This window comes from Sarcophilus harrisii, chromosome 5 (genome assembly GCF_902635505.1).
Source record: "Sarcophilus harrisii chromosome 5, mSarHar1.11, whole genome shotgun sequence".
Classification (NCBI taxonomy): domain Eukaryota; kingdom Metazoa; phylum Chordata; class Mammalia; order Dasyuromorphia; family Dasyuridae; genus Sarcophilus; species Sarcophilus harrisii.
Genome location: NC_045430.1, coordinates 8338110 through 8359512, shown reverse-complemented (window position 1 = coordinate 8359512; position 21403 = coordinate 8338110). Strand labels below are relative to the sequence as shown.

General features: G+C 40.9%; 1 protein-coding gene across 1 annotated transcript in view; it reads right to left on the bottom strand.

Annotated features, from left to right (window-relative positions):
- SULT4A1 (sulfotransferase family 4A member 1) overlaps positions 1-21403 on the bottom strand; it is a 46192-nt gene that overhangs the window by 9580 nt on the left and 15209 nt on the right. The window contains exons 2-4 of the mRNA XM_003770818.3: positions 6626-6756; positions 5164-5244; positions 4950-5076 (exon numbers count right to left, since the gene is read on the bottom strand). Of these exons, the coding sequence (XP_003770866.1) occupies positions 4950-5076; positions 5164-5244; positions 6626-6756 (339 nt within the window). The remainder of the gene's footprint in view (positions 1-4949; positions 5077-5163; positions 5245-6625; positions 6757-21403) is intronic.

Genomic DNA, 21403 nt, shown 5'->3' with positions numbered 1-21403 from the left:
CATAATCTCAGGCAAAACAAAAGCAAAAAAGATTTAATTATAAGGAGTAAGCAGGGAAATTGCTCTTTATTTTTTTTTTATTTTGCTAAAAGATATCATAGTTAATAAATTTACTTTGATACTATACATATATACACCAACTGATATAGCATCTAAAATTATAAAGGAAAAATTAGATAAGTTACAAGGTGAAATAATAAAAGTAAATTGTGAGGTACCTTAATTTTCCCCTCTCAGAACTAGATAAATCTAATTTAAAAAATAAACAAGAAAGAAATTAAAGAGATGAATAGAATTTTAGGGGAGGAATAGATATGATATAGACCTATGAAGAATATTGAATGGGAATAGAAAGAAATATAACTATTTCTCAGTTGTACATGGAACTTTCACAAAAATTGACTATGTATTAGGACATGAAATCCTCACAAATAAACACAAAAAACCTCAGAAAATTAAATTCATCTTTTTTTGACCATAATACAAGAAAAATTTAAAATTAGGTGAAAACTAAATAAGTTAATTCTAAAGAATGGGTAGGTTAAAGAAAAAAAATCATAGAAACTCATTAATTTTACTAACAATAATGACAACAATGAGACAATGAAACAAAATTTGAAGCACTATTTAAGGAAAATTTTACATTTCTAAATGCTAAATTCAATAAAAGAGAAAAAGAGCAAGTTAACAAATTTGTCTTGCAACTTAAAAATTTAGAAAACTAACAAATTAAATTCCCCCCAAATTAAAGCCTAAGATATAAATCCTGAGACTCAAAAGAGAGATCCCCTAAATTGAAAGATTTTTAAAAATAATGAAACTAGAAACTGGGATGTTTTTAAAACAACAATTACATAGATAAACCATTAGTTAATTTAAAAAAACAAGTTGGCAATATCAAAAATGAAAAAGTTGAATTTACAACCAATGAAGAAAAAATAAAAGCAATTATTAGGAGTTATTTCATCCAACCATTTGCCAATAAATCTGACATTCTAAATTAAATACATGAATATTTATTGTTGTTGTTTGATCATATCCAATTCTATGTGACCCCATGAATTTTGTTCATGGGGTTTTCCTGGCAAACATACTGGAGTAGTTTGACATTTCTTTTTCTAATATGTCCCCATTTTACAAATGAGGAACTAAAGCAAATAGGAATTAAGTGGCTTGACCAAGGTCATACAGTTAGTAAATGTCTAAGATCAAATGTGAACTCAAATCTTCCTCATTCCAGGACTGCTATTCTATCCACTGCACACTTAGATGCCCCAAAATTTATTTACAAAAATGTTAACAGATTAATAGAATAGGAAATAGGATATTTAAATGGTTCTATCTTAGAAAACTAAATTGAACCATAAATTAACTCCCAAAGGGGACAAAAAGGACCAGATGGATTTCCAAATACATTTTACCAACCATCTAAAGAACAACTAATTCTAATGCTATATAAATCATTTGAAAAAATAAGTAAAGAAGGGAACTTAATCAAATTCCTCCTATGACACAAATTTGGTTTTCATATCTGAATCAAGGAGAGACAAAACAGAAAGAAAACTATATATCAGTTTCCCTAGTACATATCAGTACAATACAGTATAGTAAAATCCAAGAGATTGAGCAATAAATCACCAGAAAATCATATACCATAATCTGGCTGACCAGGAATGCAGGGCCAGTTCAATATTAGAAAAACTGTTAGCAAAGTTGACCATAATAACACCAAAAATAACAAAAAATGATTATTTTACTAGGTGCAAAAAAAAGTTTTGATAAAATATAATACCCACTCTTGCTTAAAAAGAAAAAGAAACTAGAAAGCTTAGGAATAAATGAACCATTTCTTAATGTGATAAGAAGGATCTATGTAAAACCAAAATCAAGCATTATCTGTGATGAGGACAAGCTAGAAGCCTTTCCAATAAGATCAGGAATGAAGCAAGAATATCCATTATCACTTTTACTGTTCAGTGTTATGTTAAAAATGCTAGATGTAGCAATAAGAAAAGGAAAAGAAATTAAAGGGATAAGAATGGCAAAAAAGAAACAAAGCTATCCCTTTTTTGTTGATGAAATGATAGTATATTAGAAAACCCTAGAGAGTCAGCTAGAAAACTATCTGAAAAAAATTGACAACTTCAGGAAAGTTGCAGTATATAAAATAAACTGATATAAATTATTAGCATTTCTGTATATTTCCAACAAAATCCAGTAGGAAGAGATAGAAAAAAATCCCATTTAAGGTAAAATACTTGGGAGTCTGCCTGCCAAAACATATGCAGGAACTTTATAAACACAATTATAAAATGTTCTCTGTACAAATAAAGACAGATCTAAATAACTGGAAAAATTAAATAGTCATGGATGGGCTGAGCCAATATAATAAAAATTGCAATCCTACATAAATTAATTTACTTATTCCACTTCATAACAATCAAATTATCAAAAGACTACTTTATAGAACTAAAAAAAATCATCTAGAGAGGCCAAATCCTACATGAATTAATTTACTTATTCATTTTCATACCAATCAAATTACCAAAAGACTACTTTATAGAACTAAAAAAATCAGTTAGAGAGGCGTAAAAGGCCAAGAGAGAAAGGAGAGAGACAGACAAGACAAAGACAGAAACAGAAAAAGAGAAAGAGGAAAGGAGGGAGAAAGGGGAGAAGGAAAGGAAAGGAAGAGCAAGAGGGAAAAAAAAGGAAGGGTTACCTAACAGTATCTGATTTAATAGGATATTACAAAGTTGTACTTGTCAAAAAATAGTTTGGTACTAGGTCAGAAACAGCAATGTTGATTAATAGAATAATGTAGGTATATGATTATATAGCTATAAAACAGCCCACTAAGCTAGTTTAATGAACCCAGAGATCTTAGCTACTGAAGCAAGAACTATTGGCATAATTTAAAAAGTCAGAAATTAGAGGTAGACCATGTCTCACATCATATACCAAGATAAGTTCCAAATGAGTACATGATCTAAACTTAAAAAGTGACATCATAACTAAATTAGAGAAGGATAGAAGAAATTACCTTTCTATGAATCTATGAAAAAGGGAAGGGTTTGTGACCAAACAATAGATAGAGAGGATCATAGGAGATAAGATGAACAACTTTAATTATATAAAATTTAAAAGAATTTGTACAAACAAAACCAAACACAGGTTACATTAGAAGAGAAGCAGGACAATGGGAGAAAATATTTGCAGCAATTTTTTCTAATAAAGCTCTCATTTCTAGGAGATATAGGAAATTGAGCCATATTTACAAGAATAAAAGCCATTTCCTAATTGATAAATAATCAAGGGATATGAGGAAGAAATCCAAGCTAATAGTAACCATATGAAAAAGTATTCCAAGTCACTAATAATTAGAGAAATGCAGCTTAAAACAACTCTGAGGTAACACTTCACACCTATCAGATTGACTTAAGTTGACAAAAAAGGAAACTAAGAAATTCTGGAAATGTGGCAAAATAGGGACACTAATGGACTCTTAATAGAGCTATAAACTGTACTAATCCTTCTGGAAATTAAACCCAACAAACTATTAAAATGTATAAGCCCTTTATCTCAGTGATGCGTTATTAGTTCTACACCACAAGAAGATGAAAAAGAAGAAAGAAATGGACCTTTGTGTCCATTTATTGCAGCTCTTTTTTGTATTAGCAAAGAATTAGAAACTGAAGAGATGTCCATCAGAAAATGACTAAAAAAGGGGTGGTATATGATTGTGGTGGAACTATTATATTATAAGAAACAATGGAGGAAATAGTTTTAGAAAACACTAGGAAGACTTTATGATACAAAGTGAAATGAGTTGAACCAGAACAATTTCTGCATTAGCAACAATGTTGTAAGGATGATCAGCTTCAAAGATTTAGACACTCTGATTAACATAATGACCAACCACAATTCCAAAGGACTCATGATGAAGCATATCATCACCAACAGAGAGAGAGAGCTGATAAATTCAGAGCAGACTGAAGCATATTTTGCTTTTCTTTCTTTTTTGACATGGCTAATGAAACAATATGTTTTACATGATTTTGTAGTAGATTTTATTTTTCTTGTCTTCTCAATTGGTGGAGAAGAGGAAAAGAAGCAAAAGAATATGGAAATGGAAATAAAATGGAATTTTTAAAAAGGAATCATCTTGGGTCAAGAATAACTCAGAGGCAAATCTCAATCTCTGGAAGGATGGTAATGCCTTCAACAGAAACAGGGAGATTTGGAGGACGAATGGGCTTGGGAGAAGCCTGGAGAGTCCTGATGTGACTGTGCTGAGTTTGAAAAACCTGCAGGACATGTTCAGCAAGTGGTGTAGAGCTAGAACTCAGGAGAAAGCCCAGTTTGAGGCAGGTGAATGGATGAGGTGGCTCATAATGCTTATTTCAAGTTTATGATTGAACAATGTTTTTAGTTCTATTCACATGACACAAAAGAGCCCTTAGAGATTCCACATAGGTTCTTTGATTTGAATTATGTGACATGAACACTATAGGACATGAGTAATTAAGTTCTAGGCCCTACCACCTGCTGGTGCCCCATCTTTCCCATCTTCTTCCAAGGGTACTCACCCTGTGTTTTTTTACCAATCCCTGAGCACACCTCTCCTCCTCCAGGCCCTTCACCTTCACACATGATTTTCCCTGTGTTTGCAACACCCTTTTCCTCAACCTATTTCTGCCTCCTTGAATCTTCTCTGTCCTGCAAACCAAGCTTAAACGCCACTTTCTCTAGGAAATCTTCCATAGTTTGTTTCCCCTGATTACAAGTACTATTTCCCCAGGCCTCTCCTATGTACTTGTTCTATTCACATTTGATCTCTAAAGACTTGAAGGTGGGATCACCTAAAGAATAATGGAGGGGTAGTGTGAGCAGGTTGTAAAATGCCTAAGGAATACATTGGTCTATTCCTCAAAATGATGATTTCTTACATTTATCATTCATGAATCTTCGACAGAATTCTTGGAATGTTCCCCTGTAGCTCATGGTCCTCAGAGAGCGGTGGAACTGGTAGTAAGAAACCACCAGGTCTTTGGGGTTGCGAGCCATGTATATCACCTATCAACAGGAAGACACATTATTAGATTCTGACTGACCTCCCATAGGCTGGCTCTAGAAGCTGGGAGAGCATTTGAAAGCCATTACCTTGGAGTCGCCATTGTGGAGGTCTGAAGGCAGGAAACGGTAGGGGAGGTGGCTTTTGATGAGTCGAGGAGATGTAAGCTCCTGCAAGAGAATAAGCATAGCAAGAATAATTATATTAATAATGACGAGAGTACACAGTTTTAGAAGGTTTTCCTTACAACAATCCTCTGAGGTAGGAAGCAAATATTGCTTCCCCTTCTGCAAAACACTAAATGACTTCAAAGGTTTCATCCACCTTTGAATTCTGTTATCTAATGTCATATCACCTCCCTGAACCTAGGTTTGCTCATCTGTAAAATGAGTATAATCATGCTTGCAGTGTTTCAGTGTTTACAAAGAGCTTTGCTTGAACAAGTCTATAAAGTAGGAGGTATAAAAAATACTAATACAATAACTAATTCAACAACAAAAACATTTGTATAGCTCTTTTAGTTTTGCAAAGGCCTTGCTGGGAGAGAGCTACCATTATTTTCTCCATTTTACAGATGAGGAAACTGAGGTGGACAGAGGTTAAGTGACTTGCTGAGTAGCACACAACTAATAAATGTAAGAGGCAGGATTTGAATTCAGGTCTTTCTGCCTCCCAACCCTATGCTCTGGGCACTGTGGGGGCCTCTTGATAACTTGTACTTATTTGTATGTATTTTGTATATATATATATATATATATATACACACATGTTTACATAATTGATTTCATCCATTAGAATGTAAATTCCTTCAAGAAAGGGACTCTTATTTTTGTTTTTGTGTCTCTGATACTTAGCACAGTACTTAGCAAACAGTGGATGCTTAATAAATGTTTGTTGATTGATTTCTATAATCCAATCCACAGAATTGGAAGTGATCTTAGTGGTCACCAAAGCTAATTCACACACCAAAGGCATCCCCCTTATCTAATCACTAGATCATCTCCACCATCTCTGCAGACTGTTCATTCCACTTTAGGATGGATCTAATTCTTAGAAATTCTTAATTCTTATTTATTATTTTATTTTATTAAATATTTGTAAGACTTTTTAAAGGCATTGATATTTATTTTTATTTATATAATATGATACTAATTAATTGATAATATGATGATAATTGATAATAATTGATAATAATGAAAATATATTACTATATTTCTGTTTCATTATAGATATTTGTGTTTCTGTCTTATTGCCCTTGTAAATTTATATTAGGCTTTAAGATTTATATAGATCTTCTTATTGTATCCTCATAACAGCCCTGATTTTAAAATAAAGACTTTCATCATTTTACAGAAGAGAAAATTGAGGTTCAGAGCAGTTAAATATCTTCTCCAAAGTCAATAGCTAATGAGCAACAGAGGTAGAATGGGAACCCATTGCCTTCTTAACTCCAAGTCTGGCCCTTTCTGATGCATCCTAAAATTTTACCCCATGGCAGGTATTCACTGAACGTTTCTGAGATTCGGGTGCCCACAGAGATTGGCTGGTCACCTTGATGATGTCCAGTCCTGGCTGAGGGTACTCCAAGACAGGAAGCTGTTCATCGATGTTCATTAAGCCGATTTCATCCGGGTCGGCCCCCTGACTCACCAAGTACACCACTTCCTGGAGCAAGCCTGTGCCTGGAAAACAAAAGGAGTGAGCCACCCCAGAATGTCTGTTACAATTTGCTTTCATTTGGCCAGGACTTTACAGACCACAATGCTGTCACACACGTTGTATCACCTGAGCCACGCGATACTCCTGTGAAGTAGGAACTTCATGGCCACATCTTTTGTCTGTTGGACAAATGGGCCCCAGGCCCCCAAGACACACAGATGAAAACTGAAGAGCCTGGAAATGAGCATTGTCCTCTGCCTCCCCCAGACTCTGCCATGCATGGCCCAGTTTGGTTGTCTGCCCTGCATTCCTCTCCGGTATTAGGCCATTCAGAAAATGGTCAAGAATATCTTATCTCCTCCCATGGATCCTGGGACAATCTCCTGTTTGTATTATGTCAGCAATTTGTCTAAAGCTCTGTGTCTGAAGCCGGAGGGCCCCTGGGCCTTCCAGCAGGAGATGGAATACTATGGCACATGGAGAACCACCCCAGTGCCCACTCTCCCCCAGCCAAGGGCCACGATAGCCACATGCCGAGCCTGAGTCTGGCCTCTCCTCCCCTGCGTCCATAGCTGCTCTCCCTCTGAGCCGCTCCCCCTTCCTTCTGAATGGCCACTCTGACATTGTTGTTTCTTTGACTTAAAGTAGGAAAGTGGGTCAGACTCACACTTTTCAATCTGGTGGTCAAGGCTTTCTAGAGTCTGGCCCCAGCAGCTCTCCTGAATCTCCCCAGAGGACAGCCTTCATTTCTTTACCCCGTCAGGCCAGGATGCTCCTCACTTTCCCTCCCCAATCTGACATCCTCTTTCCCAATCTGTGATTGGACCCAATCTGAATTCTCCTCTTCCCGCCTTCTGTCCAAATCCTAACCATTCCCCAAGGCCCATCATAATCTCTACCACCCCATCTGTTCCAGCCCAGAGAATCCTAGAATCAGCGGGACCTCAGAATTCACTCATTTCAACACTTAGCCTGAGAAGGTATTCCCTCTCCAACCTCTCTGGCATTAATATGTATAAGAATATGGGATGGCCATGTTCTTTGGTCACTGACAAGTGGTCAGCCAGCTTTTCTTGGAAACCTGCAGTCATGGGAAACTCATTGCCTAGCAAAACAGTCCCCTTCACTTTGGATTGACTGTCATTGTTGGGAAGTTTTTTTTTCCCTTTCTATTGAATCCAAATCTGTCTCTTTTCAGCTTTTCCCTCTTGCTTCTAGAACCATCAGTGGGGACCAAACATAGTCCATCAAACCCCTTTTCTCCATGAAAACCTTTAATTGCTTAAGGATAGTTTATAGCCTTTCCCTCTCTTCCAAGTCATTTCTACCATGTTTCATATAAAATAGCTTTCTTTCTCTCTCTCTCTCTCTCTCTCTCTCTCTCTCTCTCTCTCTCCTTTTCCATCTCTGTTTACCCAATTATTTCCATGCTTGGGATACCTGAACCCACTCCTGCCTGCTTTTCAAGATCTCTCTGGGTTTTCTACAATCTTCACCCCTACCCCATTCCAAGCAGTGCAGAACAAGATGGCATTGGCCCAGAATCCATAGGACTTGATAAGGGATTGGAGGAGGAATAGGGAAGAATCAAAGGTCACACATGGCTTTAAATATGTTCAAATCATGATACCAGATGCTGTTGCCATTGACAGAAATAAGGCGCTCAGCTCCTGGAGACTGAGGATGTTTCTGTCTTATTCTTCTACCCCGTCTTCATCTCTCTCCATCTCCCTTCTGAATCACTACCACCTCCTTGAATGTAAATGTTCTTGCCCCCAAGATTTTCAGATTGGAGGGACAAATAGCTCAAAGAAACTCACACCCATAAGCATGCATATATACATGCATACTCACACATATACACACTCATATACATTGATGCAGCCCCTACCCAGGGCCCACTGCACAGTGTCTGACAAAAAAGTGAAGTCTTAATAAATGCTAGTTGACTGGCTGCTTGACCATATCAACTGCATTCACTGAGCACAGACCTGTTTTAGGTCTCTAGGGGGACACAGGTAGATGAGGAATTATCCCTGCTTTCCTTGTAAGGGTCAGTAAAGCAAAGCACCCAAAATCACTGGGCAGGAAGTGACTTCTAAGGTTGTCCAGTCTAAACTCCCAACACCTTTATAATCTGCTAAATGAGTGTTTGCAGATGAACTTTTCTCCTCCAGGAAGTCCTCCCCATGCTTCCTCATGGCCAACAATGTTCCCTCTAAGAGCTAGATAGCTCTTTGTTTGCAGCCTCCCTTTCTTTCACACTTGTTTGACATGGGGTGCTGGAATTATCTAAGTATTTGTCTTTTTCCTGTATTACACTGTGAGCTCCATGAGGCCTTTATATATCCTCTAGAATTGAGCCCAGAACTCTATGCACATATATACTCAGTATTTCTTAGATCAAACCTTAGCCTCAACACTTTCCATGATGGAGTGCTAAGGTGGTTGGGAAGACAAGGGGCACCAGATTTGAAGTCTACATTTGGGCTCCTCCACTTATTATTTCTGTGACTTTCACTTCACTTCCCTGGATCTCAGTCTCTTCATCTCTAAAATTGGCTAAGATGGCTCTTAAGGTCACAGTCAATTCTAAATCTATGATTGGAGCCAGCCAGGATTAATCAGGGGCAGCGTGAGGATGAAAGGAAAGAGACATTTTAAAATAAAGCTCTGAATGAGGAATAAATTAAATTTCAGAGGATTAAGGCTAGGAAAATAGCATGAGCAAAGTCTTCAAGCCTCCAGCCTGCCTCCATAGTCTGTTAACCTTCTACACAAGAAGAGCCTGCCCTCACAGAAATGTCATTCTCAGAAAGGTCCTTTCCATGCTCTGGCCCTATGACCTATTTTATTTTTAGCGCTAACTTCCCCCTCTCCTTCATAGGCTGATGAACCAGAGGAATATTTTTAAACATTAAAATTCTCTTATAGTCCTTGGCCACTGCACCTCATCTTCATGAAATATTAACGCCAAAAAAAAGTAATGGGGGAAGGGAGACTCCTTTATTACAAGACAGTCTACTATTGCAGCAATTCCTATCTGAGCTAGGGAGAAGACAGGATCCCTTAGGGCCTTTCACGCTAAGCCATGGTGTCATGGAGCCTCAGAGTCAGAAGAGATCTTAGAAGTCATCAAACCCTCAACCATACAAGGTCTCTTCATCTAGTGTCCCTTTCTTCAGCCCCTCCCTAGGACCTGGAGGAGCATTCATTACCCAACTTGGTCCCTGTACAGCCCTGATCTTTGGGATGCTTGCCTTAGGTTACAGTATTCTTCCTCATCACTTCCATTAGGCTTACTCAAGTCTCATCCCCTCTGAAGCCTCACAATACATGTCACCAGATTTTGTCTTGTTATAGCCTTTCACTTATTTTGGGTCAGTAATTATGAATCACCCCGAGTTTCCTCCAGGCTGAGCCCCATGTGCCAAGGTTTCCAGTGGTCTCACCATAAAGGTCTTTCTCTTGGATGTTCTCCCTTCCAAATGTAGGAGGAGTTGGATTGAAGCATATGTACTCCATGGAGCAGATTTTACGTAAAGATGAGTCTCTGAGGACCATTCTGTGGAGCACACAGAGTCTCCAAGGCCTCCCAGTACTAAAGGACTTGGAGCTTTGGGATGACTCTGCCCCACAGGGTCCCATCATGGCAGCATAGGGGGAAAGAGGTTGACTAGTGACATCACCCACTGAGCAGACTTAACAGGGAAAGACAGCTTCCTCTCCTCCTCTCTCTAGAACATATGGTATAGGACTGTCTCTAGAACATCCTGTGGGGAAGGGGGGACAGAGTCCTCTCCCCTTTCAGCTGTGGTAATGAGAGCATGGGCTACTCTTGTCATCCCCAGGCTCTGGCTGCCTCTCTTGCTTGTATTTCTTTCCCTGAGCAGAGGAGACCTGCCATCAAGCCTGAGAAGGAAGCTTCCTTCCTAGAAGGCAATCTTCAAAGCGATCACAAAGTTTCTCAAAGAAGATGACCATTGAAAGGAAGAGGAAGTCAATCTGATGGGCGCTTGTGAGGAGTATGTATGAGGGGGAAGTGAAGAAATTAAATAACTGTCCTATGCCTGATTTGTGCTATGCTTTGAGTACCTTCTTGCTTCCCTTTGGGAAAAAGACTTAAGCCAGACTAAACTTTCTTGAAGGGATTTTGCCCAGGGCTTTGACATAAGGATTTAAAGAGGCAGAGGGTAAAAGTAAGAAAGAATTTGACTCTTCACTATGGTACCAGGCTCTCCAAGGACCAAACTCAGTCTTCATGAGGATAGAGCTGGGATCCTTTAATGGGATAGGAAAAGCCCCAAACATTTCCAGCTCCCAGAAAAGGATTAAGCACAAAAGGTTCATTGGAATCAGATGAAGAAAAAAGAAAAAGGCATTTATAAAGTACATTTATAGAACACTTATTATGTGCCAGGCACTAGGCTAAACACTTCTTACAAATGTCAACAATAACCTGTTGTTATTCCCTTTTTACAATTGAGGAAATCAAGGCAAAAAGAGTTGCCCAGCATCACACAGCTGATAAGTGTCTAAGGTCAGGTCTTCCTAACTCTAGGTCTAGAACTCTAGCTATGTGCTACTAGCTAGCCCCCAAATCCCAAATGAGATTCTTAAGTAATGATCAAGCCTCTGGCCCATCTGCCCATTAATCCCTTTCCCACACTCCCTCAATTGTTTAGCAGCTCTAATTATTAGAAAATTAGGGCAGTTGAGTGGTACGGTATCCAGCCTGGAAGCAGGAAGGCTGATATTTCTGAGTTCAAACCCAGCTTCAGATACTTCCCAGCTCTGTGACCCTGAGTACCTCAACCACCAAATGAGCTGGGATAGGAAATGGCAGATATTCCAGTATCTCTGCCAAGAGATCCCAGAAGGTCAGACATATTTGAAAATGCCTGAACAAGTGATTAGAAAATTTTTCCTTATATTGAGCCAGCATCTTCCTCTCTCTAAATTATCACAGGATTAAGAGTTGAGAGGGATCATTTTATTCAACCATTTCTGAGCCCCAGAAAGGAGACATCATCTTCCCAGCAGCCCTAGTTCTGCCCCCAGAGCAGACTAAGTCATGATTTGCTGTTCCCTATCTAGGACATTCCATCCTCCTCCGGGGGATACAGCTGGCCCCTTACCTGGAGCACCTCCTCTGGTTGGAGTGTTCTCTCCTTCAAAATTTACCCCAAGTCCTCCTGTAGGTGGGGCCTTGGCAAATGCCCAGTTATTTTGTATATGCTTCATACATGATCCTATACTTACGTAACTGTTTGCATGTTATTTGCCTCTAGTAGGGGGCAGGGACAATTTCAGATTTGTCTTTGTATTCCCCCCTTCCTGGCACAGGGGCAGCACTTCTTAATTCTTTATTGAATGAAATTGCAAAAAGTCAGACATTGAGAAAGTGACAAACTGGAACTGGGACCAGACCGTAGATGTGGAGTCTGATGGGCCCTTTGAGGTCAGAGTCCAACCTTCTCATTTGACAGGTAAGGAAACTGAGACCCAGAGAAGGCAAGTAATTAACATCCTGTGGCAAACATGACTGGTGCCTGTGGTAATATTTGAACCCAGAGCTCCTTGCCTCTCCCTCCCTCATACCAAGCTGCCTTTGAGAATCTAGAGATTGGGGAATACTTTTCTTGTCAAGTCTGGTCACTGCTTTCTGCCTAAGTTCATAATACGTTCAGAGAACAGAATGCTGTACAGCTAACAGTATCAAGCACCGCTGCGCTCCCTGCCCTATGTTGGGTGGACACAGGAGCCAAAGGGGCTGAGGAAATGAAGGGCCCTTCCCCCACCCCTGGCAAAGAGGGAGCTGTTCTAACCCTGGCATCTCCTGGGCGCTTCCCTGGCTACTGCTGCCTATGAAATATTTAAACAGTAAGTGGGCTTTGTTGTTAAGGAAGTTATTTTTGGGTCTGGGGCCCATCCAATAGGTCCTATCTCAGTCTCCTCAGAAAACTAATTACAAGCCTGTATACTTAGGGCAGGGCATTCTGTCTTCCTGTTTCACTGAGACTCCCTGATGAGACGCATATCTGGAACATGGGTTCCAAAAGTTCACTTCACGCCAGGAACCCTCTCAGTTTTCTTCCTCTAATCCTTAAGCCCTTTTAGCAGCAGCAGCATCACCCATTGTGTGCATCCTCAGGTCTCTCAGGCCATTCTCTATGATACCCATGATCTCACGACTTCTCCTTTCCTCTCTACTATCAAGTTACAGCAGTCATGGCCCCTCCTTTTTCCTGCCACTTGATCTCTTCCATGTACCTAAAAACAGTTCAATCTCCTCATTCCTTTGACCCTTCTGTTCATCTTTCCAGATGTTCTTCCATATTTCTCTTTCTCTTTACTGCTAAACCAAGTTCACTGGTATAGTCAGGGGCCTGAGCGGGGGCTTGGACAGGCAAGAAAATTTTTAACCAAACAAGGGGGATGGGGAAAAGAAAACCCATTCTTTCATTGACATGACATTGAAAACCTCTTGCAGCAACAAAATAAATGCACCCAGATCTCATCATCCCTGAGATACTTTATCCCTTTTCCCTTTCTTTGCCAAATCCCTTAAAAAACATTAATATTCATTGTCTACTGGCTCTCCTCTCATCCTCTTCTAAATTCTCTGTCTGCAATCTCATTCTAGATCTCACTTCTCAACTAAACCCACTCTATTCAAAGTCTCCAGTGGTCTCTTAACGGCCAAAGCTGATGGCCTCTCTTCAACCTCATTGTCCCTGACCTCTTGAAAGCATTTGACACTGTTGACCATTCTCTACTCCTAAATATGTTCTCCTTTCTGGGTTTTGTGATACTGCTTTCCCCCGTTCTCCTCCTTCTTATATATCAATCCTTGTGTAAATAGCAAGGAGGGGAGGAAAGGTTGGGAAGTTACCTAGACAGTGAAAGACCAGTCTTTTAAGCAGACTTGCAATAGCCCTTCCTGGTGGGTTATATGGCGCATGTACATATGACCCACCTGGTTCCAATCCACTTCCTAAAGGCTTGATGACCCTATTTTTGGCCATGAGTAACTAAATAAGGGGCTGATATGGTAAGGTGATGAGTCTTATAGTCTGAGAAGGTCCTTCAGAATGATTAAATAAATCTGATCTAGATAATGAAAGTTAGTATCAGAGTCTGCTGGAATTTTTATTCTGTATTTATTCTGAGCTTTTAAAAATTTTTGTATGTATTTATAGATGTACATGTTGTCTCCCCTGATAATGTTAGCTATATTTGTATCCTCAAGAGAACACAGGAGTAATACTTAATAATATTTATTTTTATTATATTACTTATTTATACTAACTATTTTACTCCTTGCAAATGGAATCTTATCCTACTATTCAACTGAAGTGGTCCTGAGGTCAGGATAAGAAACTGAGTCCAGTAAACTATAAGCTTTTTAAGAGCAGATTTTGTTTTTGTTTTTGTTTTTCATTTTTGTCTTTGCATCCTCAATACTTAATATAGTGCCTAGCTCCAAATAGGTGCTTAATAAATGTTGGTAGGACTCTTTGAAGTTTAGAAAGGAAAGTCCTTGTTCAGTCAGGCAACAGTCACTCACACCCAAGGGTTCTTACCAGAATGCCAATGCCCTGCAAGTGCTAGTTTTGAAGAATTATAATTGCTACAGGAAGTCAGCAACTTAATGGGATTTAATAAATATTTATTAAGTATGTGTACTAACAGGGTTAGTCCTATGATTGGGAATATGGAGGTTAAAAAACAATCCAGATCCTGCCTCAGGGAGCTCACAACTGAATATAAATGAAAGAAATTCATGTGGATCAGAATTTTTCAGGAAAAACTTCATGTCTGAAGCAGGACTTGTCTAGGCCTTGAAGAATAAATTATATTGGATAGTTAGAAGGGAAAGGGTGAGGAAACGTTCATCAATTTATTCAGTCATTCAACATCAAGAACCTCAAAAGATAAAGGAGACACCTAGAGGAGAAGGAAAAGGGTGATTACTCTGACATTTTTGATTACAATGATTATCCCACCTCACTTAAAAGTAATCAACTGTATAAGATAATAATGTTGCTTTTTGAATCAGTCCATCAGAACTAAATATCTACTAGGTGTGTGCACCCCTTTGAATCAGTCACAAAGCAAGGTGTGATAGGGAATATCTTCTGATGGGGTGAGGGCCTAAGCAAGGGCTTGTGGGGACTTTTAAGCCCAGGGGGCTAATTTAGAACCCGTGACTGGCAATGGAGAGGAAAGAGCATTTCAGCTAAGCCCCCAAGAAGAAATTCAATGGAATGGGGCATCAGCCTCAGTCTTGGTCTCCTCCTCTCCTCCCTCCCCACTTTGCTTAGAGAAGGAACTTGAGCGCTTCTGATGATTTGGACTTTCATGCCTAGTAGCATCCCCATGACAGCTAATGACAGTATCTATGGGTCTGTATGGCCAAGAGCAGATTCTACAAACACAGCTCAAGTTCCCCCATACAGCTTTCCAGTGAAGGCTCCAACAAGAACCAAGAGGACTGGGGATCTCACTTGAAACAGATGGGAATGGAAAAACTACACAATGACCTTCATGGAGTTGGACTTTTAAATTTCTGCTCCAGGAAAGAGATTAGGTGTCCATGAGTACAGGACAGTCTGTCTCCTGAAAAAAAAGGTGAAAGACTTGAAGAATGTCCTCCATGTTCAAGATTAGTAGGGACAATGCCATGGACCACAAATGACAGAAGGGCTGGTCTCAGGAGGAAGAGAAGGCTCCTTGGGCCTTGTTGGAGGGTGGATGAAAAGAAAAAAAACAAAGAAGGAGGATCCCTGAGTACTGGAAAGGCCTCTTAAGAGCCTGGCTCATAACCTGAGAGTAGGAGGAAATTTGGGACTCCAAGAAGCAAGGTTGAGAAATGAAAGGCACCAGATATAAGGAACAGTCATACCAGCACAAGGAGACTGGAGCTGGAGCACAAGGAAGGATGTACAAGGAAGAATGAGAGGGCCGGCTTAGCTGAACTGTCAAGTGTGTGCGGGAAGCACCTTGTAATATATCTTGGGGAACTAGAAATAGCCTAGAAAGATTGGCAAAGGCTCTAAATGCTGAGCAAATAAGAGAGCTAGAGGGAATGAGGTGAAGCTTTTTGAGCAGAAAAGTGGAAGATCAGGTCTGTGCCTTGAGATGGTCCCTTTGAACTGGGGGATAAAGTATATGCCCATAGACCAGAGGATACATGAATGTAATAAAGTTGCTTAGTTTGGAAACTAAACTAAAAATCATCTTTTATTCTTTGTTATAAGGGATGGCTTTCTGATGGGGGAGAAAAAAAGATTTCATGGAAAATGTAGATGAGGTATGTAAAAACACAAATCAATACAAAGCTATTTTCCAAAATAATTTCACTTTGTTTCCAACTTGAAGGATGGATTGAGGAAGGGAGAAAGGAAGCGAGGAGGCCAGGCAGAAAGTATTGCAGCTGTCCAGACAAGAAGGGATAAGGACCTGCATCAGGGTGGTTGTGCTGAGCATAGAGAGGAGGGGACATAAGTGAGAGATGTCATGAAAAAAGAATCAACACTGACCTCTGAGTGGCTGGCTGTGGGAATGAAGGAGAGGAAGATGCAAGGCTGACTCCAAGGCTGTGACCCTAGGTGGAGAGTGAAGCCCTTGGCAGAAAGAAGCAAGCTGAGGCAGGAGAAGGGATGGATAATAAGTACAAGCATGAAACTGTTGTGTGCAGGGTTCTTGGGATGGCTGAGAACATTAAGATGATCAGAAAATGAGGGACCTTTCCTTCTCTTTTTCTACCTCCTTGCTCAGGAAGACCTTGGAGTTTGCTTCAAGGCCAGGGTAGTCATGTAGTAAATTCAGCTCTTGTTCCCTCCAATTCCATAAATGTCTCTGTACCTCAGCTACTTGATTTCTAAGTCCCACTTAGAACCAGGGCAAATGCCCCCTTTGGAAATCCAGGCTCAAGGTTGCCCCCAAAAACGACATAGGGAAAAGAGAGCCATTCTGGGCAGTAAAAAACCTGAGCTTCAGAACCTGCTCCCCGCAGTAGTTTCTTCCTCTAGAAAATGAGGTGATTTCCAGAGCTGCTTTTAGCTCACCCTGTGACCCTTCTGACTCCAGAAGTCCCTCTCAACTCCCAGAGTCCACAATTCATGACTTTCTTACTGTGCCAGACACTCCATACCTAGTATGACTTGAGCAAGCATGGGAATCCTCTGGGAGGAAGCAAATGGAGAAAACCAAAAATAACTCCGAAGAGAACCCATAAAAACCAGTGTGCACATGACCTCCCCTTAATGGACTATTTCAAAGCAGGCACATCGATAGTAGGCCTTCAGCCACAGAGTCTGCAGAGGAAAATGAAGACCAACTCTTCAGCATGTTGAGCGGCAGCCAGGCCCTCTCTCGGAAAGCTGAGCTTCCTTTGTGCCCCCTCCCCAACCTACCCCCTGAAATTCCTGGGCCCCTGCTCAATCACTTCCACAGAGATGCTATTCCTTCTTTCGGTTCTGTCTTTATGCCTCCAGTACCTAGCAGAGGCCTCCAACACCATAGGTGCTTAAATCAGTGAAGATTCATCACTAGCTTTGTGACCATAGACAAAATATTTCTTGCTCTTCCTCCATTTCCTCACCTTTAAAATGGACATCTCTTTTTATCTCCAACATCTTTACCTGAGATTATAAGGATCAAATCATGATGGCCTCCTCTTCCGAGACCACACAGGTGTTCAAATACTGCCCTTAACTTGAGGCTTCCCCTTGTTGGGGCTCACAGAGGGACCCTCAGTGGGGACTTTCCTTGGGAATCCTATGAGGTGGGCTGGAAACAGCCCCAGAACCACCTCCCTGGCTTCCCTTCAGTCTGTACAGACCCCAGGCCATGGAAGCTTTTTCCTTTCAGCTTGTTCCCAGCTCACCTGAGATTAGGTTTGTCTGAGGAGAGGCTGAATGGGAGCCCTGTGCCCCCTTGCCTGAAAAAAGGCCATCCAGCCTCTGCTTGAAGACTTCCTGGGGCAGTCCATTTCATTTGGGGATAACTTTTTTGGGGGAAATTAGCTGAGCCCTAATCTTCTACTCTGGAACTAAAAGGGAATCTAGAGTTCACCTAGTCTAACTTCCTTGATTTATAAATGAAGAAGCTGATGTCCAGAGGAGAAATGTATTCTCATTGATGCTGAAGAGCAGAGGTAGCATTCAAACTCAGCTCCACCATATATCAGCCTCTGTTTGCTTATATTTCTTTCTGCCCTTGAAGGCTGAGGAGAACCAGTTTTCTGTATCATCCTTCCTAAAATGCCAACCCCTCTCATTTGTATCTAAGTCCCCCCTACCTTGGCTCATCCACCATGCCTGCCATTAATTGTTCCACAAGGCTCTAACTCCAGGTCATCTCCTCCTCAGAGAGCTCCTAGAGACTGAGCCAAAAACATTTTCCCCCATGCTCACTATCTCTACTGGACTCCTTGTCATTATGACCCTTATCCATCCTTCTCCCACACTTCCCCATTTCTGGGATGAAACCACTATCCTTCCAGTAACCCAGAGTCAAAACATTGGGGTCATTCCCAGCTCATCACTCTTCCTCATTCCCAGTTGCCAAATCTTGCTGACCACAACAGCTCTACATCTATCCCCTTCTCATTTACTCACAGGGCCACTCTCCTGGTTTCAGTTTTACCTGAATTACTTAAACAGAGTCCTAATTGGTCATCCTGCCTCCCTTCTCCAATCCTTTCTTCTCATTGCTGCCACACTGGTATTCCTGAAGCTCAGGCCATCATGAGGAAATTCCAGCCATTCCCCATTGCTTCTGGGATCAGTCACAAACAGCTCTGCTTGGCATTTAAAGACCTTCACAATCTCCTGCTACCTTTTCTTTCCAGACTGATTTCACAGTATTCTTAATTCACAAAATTCAAGAGTTGGAGGGGACCTCAGAGACCATCTGGTTCAGCCCATATACAAAGGGAATTTGGTTTATAAAGCATTTTCTTTCTAACATCCTGGTAGGGAAGGTAATGCAGAGGAAACTGAGGCTTCTAGAATTGAGAAATGTCTCACTGCAGCTCCCTGAACTAGAAAAATGTCAGATCCAGGATTCAGAAACATTTCAAGTACATGCTCTGGTCTAAGTTAGCTCATGCCTTGTGAAGCCTGCCTTGGAAGGTGAAAATGTTCCCCTGTATCTGAGGATGGACCCTTGAAGGATGACTGTACTTAGGTAGGGAGCAAAGGAGACTGGCCACATATTCTCTCTGGACCAGCACACCACAGCTGCTTCCTGTTGGGCCTAAGGGTAACTCAGGAGCATCTCTTAGAGGGAAGAAGCCGAAGTCCAGTTCCACCACTATGAAGTCTTTCAGCTGTGTCTGAGCTGCCTCATGTCCCCGTCCCCATGGATCAGCCCCATGCATAAGGGCTTCCTCCTGCCTGTAGAGCAGTGCTTCAATTCCCTTCTTCTTATTATTTTTTGGTGAGGCAATCAGAATCACACAGCTGGTACGTGTCAGGTATCTAAGGGCACATCTGAACTCAAGTCCTCCTAACTCCAGTGCTGCTGCTCCTCTATCCACTGTACCACCCAGCTGCCCTAATTCACTTTGGAATCTAATCAAGACACTTGGAAAAGATTTTCCATCTGGGTTGTGAAACTGGTGAGCACCCCCAAATCTTGCCTCCCTCACCCCCTTAGCCTTTTTGCTACCCCTGAATAGCCTGCACATTTCATGTCTAACTAGGCTTGGTCTCCTCCCTGAAGGGACTTGGTTAGATGACCTCCAACATCCCTCCCAGCACTAGGAGTCTAGGGTCCATGATTCTATGGGTCCCTAAGACATTGGCAGCATCCCAACAGGCACAAGTGGGGAAAATGTGAGCCATAGGCTGGGAGAGGTCTACTAGGCCTTTCTGACTGACTTATGAGCCCCCGTGGGTATTCAAGCTATAACTGCCACACAGATGCCAAAGTGATTTTTAAAATAAATTTCAATTTCCTCCAAAGGGATTTTCCTAAAATCCCCCTACTCTATAAACTCCAATGGCTCCCCATTGTCTCCAGGATCAAACATAAATCTTTAAAGCTCTCACAATCCAGCCCCAAACTATATTTCTAGGCTCATAGCACATTCATGCACTAGAGCTTAGCGAACTAGGTTTCTCATTATTCTTTATACCTATCATCCTATTACTGTCCCCATGCCTTTGTACTGTCCTGCCCTCATACCTGGCACATGCCCTCTCTCCTCATGGAAGGCCTAGTTTCCTTCAAGATTAAATTCAGGCGTCATCTCCAACATAAAGTTTCCTCAACTCCTCCCCTGATTTTGAGTGCTTCCTTCCAGTTACCTTATGGCTATTCTATATATGATGTATTGTATAGATAGTTGTATGTATATAGATGCATATATATGTACATGCACATACATATGGATGTATACACATACGTAGATCTATATGTGTGTGGTATGGATGTTCACGTTGTATCCCCAATAAAATGTAAGCTCTTTGAGGGCAGGGACTGTTTCATTTTTGTCTTTGTATCTCCACTGTCCAACTAACTGCCCCGCACATAGTAAATGCACTGTTGATTGGTCACCTGATAAGCACTTGTTAGGAAGGGGGATTTCTCTTCAGGCAGGGTCTAGACTAGGGTCCTCCAGGTGCTTTCTGGCATGAGAACTGACCTTTGATGGATGGCTGAGCCAATATTGCCAATACAGAAAAGATTCATCATCCCTCTCTTGACTAAAGAGGTGAACAGCTTGACAGTACATAAGCTATCCAGCTGCCCTGCTGCCAAGTTCTATAAATCTGAATTTAAAGACTCTATATCCCTATCACTGAGCAGTTATGTAAAACTCAACCATCTCTCTATTATCACTGTGGATATAAAGCCCTTTCCAATTTAATTTCATTCAATCCAACAAGCATATATAAAACAAAATACAGAGAAGCAATACAGAGGACTGATAAGTATAGACAGTATCTGTACTAAATAAAAATAAAGGCACACAAAAACTGAGGAATTCAGGAAATCATCAGATTTCTACCTGGAAGGAGCCTCAGTGCTCCTTTCTTTGGATCCTTTTGCTCTCCAGGTGAGGGTGAGGAAGCCCATTGACAGGATCTCCTTGAGATTGAGTTCCAACTGCCCAAGGTGCTTGCTAAGGGCCATTTTTGTGCCAGGTCACATGATCAGGGCTACAAGAGTAACAATGAATGGTTCTTGCCTCTAGGAGCTTATGATCTTTCAGAATATATATGTACATATAAAGGTCTGTAAAAAAGAGTGGAGGTTTTTGACAAGGTAGTTCCGATTCCAGCAGTTGGGACATTCAGGAAAGATGCCACATGTGCAATGTGGGGTTTAAACTGTTTTTGATTGGAACTTGGTATTCTAAAAGACAGAGGCAAGGGGATAGAACATTCCTGGCAAGGGGGACGGCCGGTGCAAATGTGTGAAGATGGAGTGTCATGTATGAGAAAAGGCTGGTTTGGCCCGATCACATGGTATAGTAAGGGAAGTAATGTTTATAGGATTGGAAAGGTCTATCTGGACTGGGTTGGAAAAGGTCATATAGAAGATGTCACCAAGGCAACAAGAATTTGAAAGGTCTTATGACTAAAGACAGGAGCCCATGAGGATCTTGAGAGAGACTGGAGTCTGATGAGGGGCTTCCTGTTCAGGAATAAG